Source organism: Lolium perenne, chromosome 7 (genome assembly GCF_019359855.2).
Source record: "Lolium perenne isolate Kyuss_39 chromosome 7, Kyuss_2.0, whole genome shotgun sequence".
Lineage (NCBI taxonomy): Eukaryota > Viridiplantae > Streptophyta > Magnoliopsida > Poales > Poaceae > Lolium > Lolium perenne.
In genome coordinates this window covers 106673136-106684746 of record NC_067250.2, presented here as the reverse complement: position 1 = coordinate 106684746, position 11611 = coordinate 106673136, and the positions used below count along the sequence as shown (strand labels likewise).

Sequence of the window (11611 nt, the reverse complement as noted above, 5' to 3'; positions counted from 1 at the left end):
GCGTTCCCATGTGGCTTCATCCTCGGTATGATTGCTCCATTGTATCTTCAGAAACTTGATGCTTCGGGTGCGGGTGGTTCGGTAAGCTTCCTCCAGGATGCAAATCGGCACTTCGCGGTATGTCAAGTCCTTGTTGATATCCATCTCGTCAATACTTCCGGAAAACGCATAATAATGACATAAAGTATGCATAAAACATGTAGGTATCATCAATAATGTGGCATGGAACATAAGAAATTATTGATACGTCGGAGACGTATCAGCACCCCAAGCTTAGTTTCTGCTCGTCCCGAGCAGGTAAACGCTAACAAAGATAATTTCTGGAGTGACATGCCATCATAATCTTGATCATACTATTGTAAGCATACGTAATGAATGCAGCGATCAAAACAATGGTAATGACATGAGTAAACAAATGAATCATATAGCAAAGACTTTTCATGAATAGTACTTTCAAGACAACATCAATAAGTCTTGCATAAGAGTTAACTCATAAAGCAATAGATTCAAAGTAAAGGTATTGAAACAACACAAAGGAAGATTAAGTTTCAGCGGTTGCTTTCAACTTGTAACATGTATATCTCATGGATAGTTGTCAATGCAAAGCAATATAACAAGTGCAATAAGCAAGTATGTAAAAATCAATGCACAGTTAACACAAGTGTTTGCTTCTAAGATAGAGAAGAATGGGTAAGCTGACTCAACATAAAAGTAGAAAAATGGCCTTCGCAGAGGGAAGCATTGATTGCTATATTTGTGCTAGAGCTTTGGTTTTGAAAACATAAAGAGAGCATAAAAGAAAAGTTTTGAGAGGTGTTTGTTGTTGTCAACGAATGGTAGTGGGCACTCTAACCCCCTTGCCAGACAAACCTTCAAAGAGCGGCTCCCATGAATTATTTTTATTTTTGGGTGGCACTCCTTCCAACCTTTCTTTCACAAACCATGGCTAACCGAATCCTCGGGTGCCTGCCAACAATCTCATACCATGAAGGAGTGCCTTTTTATTTTAGTTTTATTATGATGACACTCCTCCCCACCTTTGCTTTCTCAAGCCATGGCTAACCGAATCCTTCGGGTGCCTGCCAACAATCACATACCATGGAGGAGTGTCTATTTAGGTTAATTAATTTGGGACTAGGAATCCCATTGCCAGCTCTTTTTGCAAAATTATTGGATAAGCGGATGAAGCCACTAGTCCATTGGTGAAAGTTGCCCAACAAGATTGAAAGATAAACACCACATACTTCCTCATGAGCTATAAAACATTGACACAAATCAGAGGTGATAAATTTTTAAGTGTTTAAAGATAGCACTCGAGCAATTTACTTTGGAATGGCGGAGAAATACCATGTAGTAGGTAGGTATGGTGGACACAAGTGGCATAGTTTTTGGCTCAAGGATTTGGATGCATGAGAAGTAATCCCTCTCAATACAAGGCTAGGGCTAGCAAGGTTGTTTGAAGCAAACACAAGTATGAACTGGTACAGCAAAACTCACATAAGAACATATTGCAAGCATTATAAGACTATACATTGTCTTCCTTGTTGTTCAAACACCTTACTAGAAATTATCTAGACTTTAGAGAGACCAATTATGCAAACCAAATTTTAGCAAGCTCTATGTATTTCTTCATTAATAGGTGCAAAGTATATGATGCAAGAGCTTAGACATGAGCACAACAATTGCCAAGTATCCCATTATCCAAGACATTTTACCAATTACTACATGTATCATTTTCCGATTCCAACCATATAACAATTAACGAAGCAGTTTCAACCTTCGCCATGAACATTAAAAGCTAAGAACACATGTGTTCATATGAACCAGCAGAGCGTGTCTCTCTCCCACACAAGCATTTATTCAAACAAAAACAAAAACAAACAGATGCTCCAAGTAAAGCACATAAAATGTGACCGAATAAAAATATAGTTTCAAGGGAGGAACCTGATAATTTGTCGATGAAGAAGGGGATGCCTTGGGCATCCCCAAGCTTAGATGCTTGAGTCTTCTTGAAATGTGTAGGGATGAACCACCGGGGCATCCCCAAGCTTAGACTTTTCACTCTTCTTGATCGTAGTATATCATCCTCCTCTCTTGACCCTTGAAAACTTCCTTCACACCAAACTCGAAACAAACTCATTAGAGGGTTAGTGCATAATCAAAAACTCACATGTTCAGAGGTGACACAATCATTCTTAACACTTCTGGACATTGCTCAAAGCTACTGGAAGTCAATGGAACAAAGAAATCCATCCAACATAGCAAAAGAGTCAATGCGAAATAAAAGGCAGAATCTGTCAAAGCAGAACAGTCCGTAAAGACGAATTTTAAAGAGGCACCAGACTTGCTCAAATGAAAATGCTAAAATTGAATGAAAGTTGCGTACATATCTGAGGATCACTCACGTAAATTGGCATAATTTTCTGAGTTACCTACAGAGAATTAGGCCCAGATTCGTGACAGCGAGAAATCTGTTTCTGCGCAGTAATCCAAATCTAGTATGAACCTTGCTATCAAAGACTTTACTTGGCACAACAATACAACAAAGTAAGATAAGGAGAGGTTGCTACAGTAGTAACAACTTCCAAGACACAAATATAAAACAAAATTACTGTAGTAAAATAAACACATGGGTTATCTCCCAAGAAGTTCTTTCTTTATAGCCATTAAGATGGGCTCAGCAGTTTTAGTGATGCACTCGCAAGAAATAAGAGTTGAAGCAAAAGAGAGCATCAAGAGGCAAATTCAAAACACATTTAAGTCTAACATGCTTCCTATGAAAAGGAATCTTGTAAATAAACAAGTTCATGAAGAGTAAAGTGACAAGCATAGGAAGATAGAACAAGTGTAGCTTCAAAAATTTCAGCACATAGAGAGGTGTTTTAGTAACATGAAAATTTCTACAACCATATTTTCCTCTCTCATAATAATGTCCAGTAGCATCATGAGCAAACTCAACAATATAACTATCACATAAAGCATTCTTATCATGTGTCTCATGCATAAAATTATTACTCTCCACATAAGCATAATCAATTTTATTAGTAATAGCGGGAGCAAATTCAACAAAGTAGCTATCATTATTATTCTCATTATCAAATATAGGAGGCATATTGTAATCATAATCAAATTTATCCTCCATAACAGGCGGTACCAAAAGGCTACTATCATTATAATCATCATAAATAGGAGGTAAAGTATCATCAAAGTAAATTTCCTCCTCAATGCTTGGGGGACTAAAAATATCATGCTCATCAAAACCAGCTTCCCCAAGCTTAGAATTTTCCATAGCATTAGCAACAATAGTGTTCAAAGCATTCATATTAATAACATTCCCATTAGCATGCATATAAAGTTCCATGGGTTTTTTAATTCTCTCTTCAAACACATCATGTCCTAATTCAAGATAAAGTTCATAAAGATCTCTCATATTTTTGTTGTTTTCCATTATGCCTAACTAGTGTAAACAAGAAACAAAAAGATGCAATTGCAGGATCTAAAGGAAATAGCTTTGAGTACTTACAACGGAGAAAATAGCTTAGTAGCCGAGATCCGGAGTGTGAGTACCTTTTACCTTTCCTCCCCGGCAACGGCGCCAGAAAAGTGCTTGATGTCTACGGGTGCTTCTATTCTTGTAGACAGTGTTGGGCCTCCAAGAGCAGAGGTTTGTAGAACAGCAGCAAGTTTCCCTTAAGTGGATCACCCAAGGTTTATCGAACTCAGGGAGGAAGAGGTCAAAGATATCCCTCTCATGCAACCCTGCAACCACAAAGCAAGAAGTCTCTTGTGTCCCCAACACACCTAATAGGTGCACTAGTTCGGCGAAGAGATAGTGAAATACAGGTGGTATGAATAAATATGAGCAGTAGCAATGGCACCAGAAAAGTGCTTTGCTGTCCAGGACTGGCGTGTGGTTGATGGTGGTAATATTGCAGACAGTACAGATGCAGTAGAACAGTAAACAAGCAGCGATAGCAGTATTGGAAACAAGGCCTAGGGATCATACTTTCACTAGTGGACACTCTCAACATTGATCACATAACATAATAAATAAATGCTATACTCTACACTCTCTTGTTGGATGATGAACACCACTAACTGTGTAGGATTACACGAACCCTCAATGCCGGAGTTAACAAGCTCCACAATATTCGATGTTCATATTTAAATAACCTTAGAGTGCACAACAGATCAACATAACCAAACCAAGTACTAACATAGCATGCACACTGTCACCTTCACGCTACGAAAGGAGGCATAGATCACATCAATACTATCATAGCAATAGTTAACTTCATAATCTACAAGAGATCACAATCATAGCCTACGCCAAGTACTACACGATGCACACACTGTCACCATTACACCGTGCAGGAGGAATAGACTACTTTAATAACATCACTAGAGTAGCACACAGATAAATTGTGATACAAAACACATTGCAATCATAAAGCGATATAAATAAGCACTTCACTATGCTATTCATAACAGTGAATAAGTATTCTGTGAAATATAGCCTAAGAGACCCATACGGTGCACACACTGTCACCTTTACACACGTGGGACAAGGAGTCTCCGGAGATCACATAAGTAAAATCCACTTGACTAGCATAATGACATCTAGATTACAAGCATCATCATATGAATCTCAATCATGTAAGGCAGCTCATGAGATTATTGTATTGAAGTACATAGGAGAGAGATTAACCACATAGCTACCGGTACAGCCCCTTAGCCTCGATGGAGAACTACTCCCTCCTCATGGGAGACAGCAGCGGTGATGAAGATGGCGGTGGTGTCGATGGAGGAGCCTTCCGGGGGCACTTCCCCGTCCCGGCGGCGTGCCGGAACAGAGAGTTCTATCCCCCAGATCTTGGCTTCGCGATGGCGGCGGCTCTGGAAGGTTTCTCGTACCGTGGCTTTTTCGTCTCGAAGATTTAGGTCAGGGACCTTTATATAGGCGAAGAGGCGGCGTCAGAAGGTCGACGAGGCGATAACACGCTAGGGGGGCGCGGCCAAGGCCTGGGCCGCGCCACCCTATCATCTGGTGGGCCTGTGGCTCTCCTTTGGCGGCTCTCGGGTGTTCTGGAAGCTTCGTGTGATTCTAAGATGCTGGGCGTTGATTTCGTCCAATTCCGAGAATATTTCCTTACTATGATTTCTGAAACCAAAAACAGCAGAAAACAGCAACTGGCCCTTCGGCATCTCATCAATAGGTTAGTTCCAGAAAACGCATAATAATGACATAAAGTATGCATAAAACATGTAGGTATCATCAATAATGTGGCATGGAACATAAGAAATTATCGATACGTCGGAGACGTATCACCCCTCAGTGAGCACGCCTCCCAGCACGGTCGCAACAATCTGTGCCATCACCTCAGCGCGAGGGGGGGGGGGGAGGGGCCATCGCTGCCACAACCGGGGCTTGGCCCGACGGCGCCGTCTGGAGGCAACGAGGAGGGGGCCTAGTAAGGAGAGGCTAGCGTTCCCTCCCATCGTGGGATGGAGGTTTTTGTTTTGACAAATAGTTATTCTTAGGTTAGGTTATATACTCTTGCTTATACAATCATTTTTTTAGTGCTCCTACTAAATAGCATAATGTTTAAATATAGTGTCATGCCCATGCATAGTCTAAACTACGCCAAGATGCACGTGGCGAGCGCCTGTCTGCATTTCGTTTCGGCATGTTGAATATATAAGCAAATTACCATATGAAATAATCCGAAAAAACGACAAATGAACTGACCATGCAGATTAACAGAGTAGATGAACATATAGCATCTAGACAAGATAAATCTATTGCACCTACTCCAAACAGCAGTACTAGAAACTCTAGTAAGATCTGAAACGAGGAGGTAAAAACTGCATACCGTCCAGCGTTGGCCGCAGAAGCAACAACGATGTTGGCAGCAACATGATCTTGGTTGTTGTCGCCCATGTTGAGGTTGCCGAAGAGGTTGTCGATGTCTGAGAAGAAGTCGTCGTTCGGGAATTCGTCGTTGGACGATGTGTTGTTGCCAGTAGTCGCGCGTATGCGCTCCCCAAAAACCTGATTGCCCCTCACCCATACAGGTCTACGAGAGGCAGGGGTCCGGAGGCCTACTGTCCCGGAGCTCGGTGCACGGTGAAGGACGGGATGAGGAAGACGAAGGCGATGGCGCAAAGTATTGGAAAGAGGCGGTCGCATATGGTTTCTCGTACAGCCTAGGGTTATATAGTGTGGTTCAGGAAAGTCGTGGGGCGCATGCATGGTTGTCAGAATCATGATTCTACTATACGATTCTACAACTTTACGATCCAAATTGAGTGGAACGATTTAATGATTCTGCTAAGTAGAATCTAACATTTTACGATTCTAAAAGTTAAGATGCTCGATTTGCGATCCTACTATAGAGGTTCCGATCGGATTCAAAATCACGATTCTGACAATATTAGGCGCAGCTCACGTCCGAGTCGGCACAACCACGATCCAGAAAAACCGAAACAAAGTTAACACACCCGTTAATGACTCGTAATTAATCACACGATTAATTTTATGAACAACAAAAAGATAAAGCTCGGCTCGGCGAGATTCCCGCAACCCATGTCGGGACGAGGCGAGCGGCGGAGGAGGAGAAGTGCGCGAAGGCTCTCTCTTCTCACTCACTTACAAGAACTAGAACAGTCCACCTTATATACCACTCCAACTCTCTCTCAACTAGCAATGACTTTAGTCCCACTCTTTGCTATTTTCACATGTGCCAAGAGAATTTCAAAATTTGTGTTAGGACATGAGATAAGATCCAAGGCCAAATTCCAGCACGGCATGACGCGGTGAACTGATAAATCATCTTACATGGCATGATATTGGCATGAAACACCAAAAAAAAGTAAAAATAGAAGCAATCATCTTACACACTGAAATTTCCCCTCAAAGCTTTGACACTACGACATATGAACAGCTTAATCAATACAGTATAATCTTATGTCTAATGATTACCCAAGTTCTTCACTAGAGTGGAAAATATATTGTATTTCTTTGCACGAGAACATTGTGTTTGAAGGAAGAACCTGAATCATCAAATGGTATTGATGATTTTTCAGGCTAGGGCATATACGTGGGGAAATGAGCGGAAAATACTATTGCATCGTCTCCTGCTGTTCGCGTTCTTCGATAAACAAATCAACCCGTGGGGAAGAAACAGTGAACAAAATAAAAATAGGAGTAAGTGTATGTACGCATTTGCATCTCTACTGCGTTTCATAGAAAAACATGAGAAAGAGAAAGTGAACAAAATTAAAATAGGGCGTATAATTTTTTTGGGAAAATTTGGTACAGGACACCGTTATTTTCTGGCGTTTGTCAAAACACACAACTCGATTGTGTCTTTTCCATATATCATTACAATTTCATGGCACATTTGCCAGAACACACCACCTGGCCGAAAACGGAAAGTTTTGCAACACCACCTGGCCGCATTTGCAAAACTTTCCGTTTTCGGCCAGGTGGTGTGTTCTGGCAAATGTACCACATAATTGTAATGGTACCTGGCAAAGACACAATCTAGCGGTGTGTTTTGGCAAACGGTGTCCTGTAGCAAATTTTCCCAATTTTTTATTATATTAATTAAGAAACAAAGGGATCACAAAGGTCTTTGTGGCCGCAGCCTCCTCCTCCACTCCACCGCCTCCTTCCTCTTTCAGTACGATAAACTTGAGAATATAAAAGCAATTGAAAATTATAAAACCAAGTACAAGGAAATTTCGGTTTTTTTTTGAGAAAAAGGAAATTCCAGTTGAGAAATAAACGAATGTTTCAGATGACTTTATGGGCCAAGCTTACCGGGCCAAATGGAAGCCCAAGGGGGCTACTAGCTTCTCCACTTCCTCCGCCGTCGGTGAGGGCAAGGAAAAGCGGAGACGGAAAAACCGCGCCGGCGCGTGGGCCCCCCGTAGGTCTGGACGCCACGGCCGCCGGAAGAGCTCGAGAGACCTTCATAGTCCGACCGTGGTACGCATCTAGCTAGCTCTTATTTTTCTATGTGCTGCAATTGCCTTGTGACCTACCTGCGCTGATGAGCGATCGTGTTAGCCAGTGCAAAATTATGGGTCCTTCGCATCTTATTAGTTGATTTGAAATTCCCTTGCTCACATTAAAATTCATCTGGTCTGCACACCGCGCTGTAATACACTGTGCTCAACTGATATGGATGCTTTGTACATTAACATTAGGACCACACGAGGTTTGCAGAAATTTGTCAAATTGTTTTACAACCACCACAACTGGGCCAACGAACAAACTGAATCTTTTATCTCTTTCATTGTGTTTTCTTAACGGAGAGCTCATTTTTCATAACATGGATGCATATGGCTGTGTGATTGTGGAGAAAATCTGTCCAGCTAATATGTTGTCCTAATTGCAAGCTTGCCTTGTAGACCTGGTATAAAATTATGAGCTTAAGAAGGCGTGATGTACAAACTTAGTTGGCAAAATCATCATTTGCCAATATTGATTAGTAAATCTTGGTAGTTAAATGGATTTTCTTTACTAACAATAGGCTTGGCCTTTATGACTTCAACCTGTCATGGTTAGTGTATGTGTATGCCCAACAAGATCCACAAACCAAGGATATTGCAACTAAGTATATACTTAGATCAAATAACACACCTTGAAGCATGCAATGGGAAAATGTATCAAAACTTTGGTATCTCTCTAAAACTTCCTGTGCATTTATATTGTATACATAATTACATCTTGGGAAAATTGTACCAAGATCAGCTAGTCCTCAAAAAGGCGGATGCCAATCATAGTGTGCCAAGAGTGGTGTGGAGTATCTATGAGCTAAGAATGTTTAGGACAGAAACCCTGATCCGGACTAATTTCCTGAACAGATGTCCTGCCCCATTCTCAAGATCTCCAATACTGCACTCTATCGCCTGCAATTGCTCCTCCTCGCAAACAACTGCCTTCTTCTTATAAAATGCTTTAGAGACTAGTGATTGTTTAGGCATCTCGATTTCCTTCGACAAGAGATGGACTGAGGACTCCATGAGAGATGCAGATATCTCTCTAGCCTTGGTCAGTAGCATGACTGTCCTGCAACCCACAGAAGTAGCCTTCTTCGCGGTCTTCTTGAAATGTTTCTTGGCCTTCTTCACCAAACGAGAATAAGACTGGATCTTGGCTTGAGCAGCTGCATCATCACCTTTTCGTAAAGCCACTTGTAACTCTTGAATAATGGCTTTCATCTCCACGAAGATCTCTTGCATGGTGCTGCAGAGATCCAGCAGCTCAAGAGAGCATTCCATCTCTCCAGCCAACATCTTCACGACTTGGTTGCTTGGCAGGCTAACAATCTCTTCAACACTACTGTAGATGTCTCCTAGCCTCCTCAGACCATCACACATCGTGCTAATGGTGGTGGAGGAAGAGAAGCTTGCCCCTAGGCTTAGCAGCTCTTGCTCGAGTTCAGCCTCGTTGGCATGAGGCCTTGAAGGCAAACTTATCGATCTTAGGTGGAAAGCCATTTCTGATCTCGAAGCTTTTTCTCTGTATTGTGGTTGAAGAGAGGAGGAGGACAAAGCACTTCTGTTTGACGTGTCTACCTCTCCTCTGAGGCCTATTTATACCGAAGAATCATACAAGCAAGACTATCTGTTTGGTAGACACTAAGAATCGTGCCATTTAATTTTCCAGATGCTGTCTGCCATGGATGGAGATCTGGCATAAGGCTAGCGATTACAACAGCAAAGTCATCTCCTGTTTACTACATATTTTAGCGTGTCCGCTGTCCTCGGGATGAGCCAACACAATATTATGTTCCTGCAATTGGAAGCAAGAATTAGCAGTGTGGTAGTCTGCTGGTGGAACTTGGCATGATTGCATGCTCTTGATATTACTCCCTCCGTTCTTTTTTAATCGACGCGAAGTTAGTTCATTGTTTGCACATAGAAAGTGAAGTGCCCGCGTTGATTAATACGGGACAGAGGTAGTATATAACTGATTGCTAATCCAGCATTTAGCTGTGACCATGTCATGCTGGCTTCTCACCTATCATCAATCAATCGGGTTTCATTAGTGTATCAATGATGATACGAAAACGAGAAAATTTGTGGTCCCATCTTGATAACTAAGAAAGGGAAATTTTTTGTGTGGTACTAGGGTACATGGTTGTGGCTTTATTTGGGTATCTGGATTCATAATATTGTAAATTGTGACATGCTTGGGTGATATGGATGTAGATTGTATAAATTCATTTTATTTAAACAAATTAAATATGCATTCTGAAACTAGAAATATTCAACTGCACTCCCAGACTGCCAATCCATGTGGTGGAGGAGGTGGTGGTGGGGAATCTTGGTATTAAATTGATTTATTCTGCTTATAATGGGCTTAGCCCTTGTGACTTCGACCTGCCATGTTTACTGTATGCCCAACAAGATCCATGATACAAGGATCTTGCAAGTAAGCATATACTTAGATGAAATAACACATCTTGAAGCGTGGAATGGGGCAAGTGGATCAAAACTTTTTTTCTCTCTCTATTTTAACTTCCTTTACATTTATACTATATACATAATTACATCTTCGGAAAATTGTATCAAGATCAGCTAGTCCTCAAAAAGGCGGATGCCAATCACAGTGTGCCAAGAGTGTTGTGGAGTATCTATGAGCTAAGAATGTTCAGGAGAGAAACCCTGATCTGGACTAATTTCCTGAACAGATGTCCTGTCCCATTCTCAAGATCTCCAATACTGTACTCTAACGCCTGCAATTGCTCCTCCTCGCAGAAAACTGCCTTCTTCTTGTGAAATGCTTTGGAGAGAAGTGACTGTTTAGGCATATCGATTTCCTTCGACAAGAGATGGACTGAGGACTCCAGCAGAGATACAGATATCTCTCTAGCCTTGGTTAATAGTGTGACCATCCTGCAACCTGCAGAAGTAGCCTTCTTCGTGGTCTTCAGGAAATGTTTCTTGGCCTTCTTCGCCAAATGAGAATAAGACTGGATCTTGGCTTGAGCAGCTGCACCATCTCCTTTTCTTAGAGCCACTTGCAACTCTTGAATGATGGCCTTCATCTCCACGAAGATCTCTTGCATGGTGCTGCAAAGATCCAGCAGCTCAAGAGAGCATTCCATCTCTCCAGCCAACATCTTTGCGACTTGGTTCCTTGGCAGGCCAAGTATCTCTTGAACACCATTGTAGATGTCTCCAAGCCTTCTCAGACCATCACACATCATGGTGATATTGGTTGAGGAAGAGATGCTTGCCTCTAGGCTCAGCATCTCTTGCTCGACTTCGGCCTCGCTGGCCCGAGGCCTTGAAGGCAAACTTATCGATCTTAAGTGGAAAGCCATTTCAGACTTGACGTTTTTATCTGTATTGCGGTTGAAGAGTGGAGGAGGAGGAGGAGAAGAGTGGCCTATGGTTGTATGTGTCGACCATTTCTCTGAGGCCTATTTATACAGAAGAGGCATACAAGCAGGAGCATTTGATTATTGGACACAAAGAATCATACCATTTAATTTTTCAGATGCTGTCTGCCATGGAGGGAGATCTGGCAGATGCATAGCGTTTGCAAAGTCGTCTCTTGTTTAGGTCATATTTTTTATTCAGTCTGTTGTCC

At 41.8% G+C, this 11611-nt stretch overlaps 2 protein-coding genes across 2 annotated transcripts; both read right to left on the bottom strand.

Moving 5' to 3' along the window:
• Positions 1-8817: 8817 nt before the first annotated feature.
• LOC127312679 (uncharacterized) lies at positions 8818-9510 on the bottom strand. Its single transcript, XM_051343215.2, has one exon. The coding sequence runs from the start codon at positions 9508-9510 to the stop codon at positions 8818-8820; it is 693 nt and encodes a 230-aa protein (XP_051199175.1).
• A 981-nt stretch (positions 9511-10491) lies between these two features.
• On the bottom strand, positions 10492-11401 carry LOC127312680 (uncharacterized). Its single transcript, XM_051343216.2, has one exon. It carries the CDS (start codon positions 11340-11342, stop codon positions 10650-10652), a length of 693 nt encoding a protein of 230 aa, XP_051199176.1. The 5' UTR covers positions 11343-11401; the 3' UTR covers positions 10492-10649.
• Positions 11402-11611: the final 210 nt, after the last annotated feature.

Excerpts from the sequence above, each read along its gene's own strand:
- LOC127312679 (XM_051343215.2), bottom strand. The coding sequence starts at position 9,510 with ATGGCTTTCCACCTAAGATCGATAAGTTTGCCTTCAAGGCCTCATGCC.
- LOC127312680 (XM_051343216.2), bottom strand. The coding sequence starts at position 11,342 with ATGGCTTTCCACTTAAGATCGATAAGTTTGCCTTCAAGGCCTCGGGCC.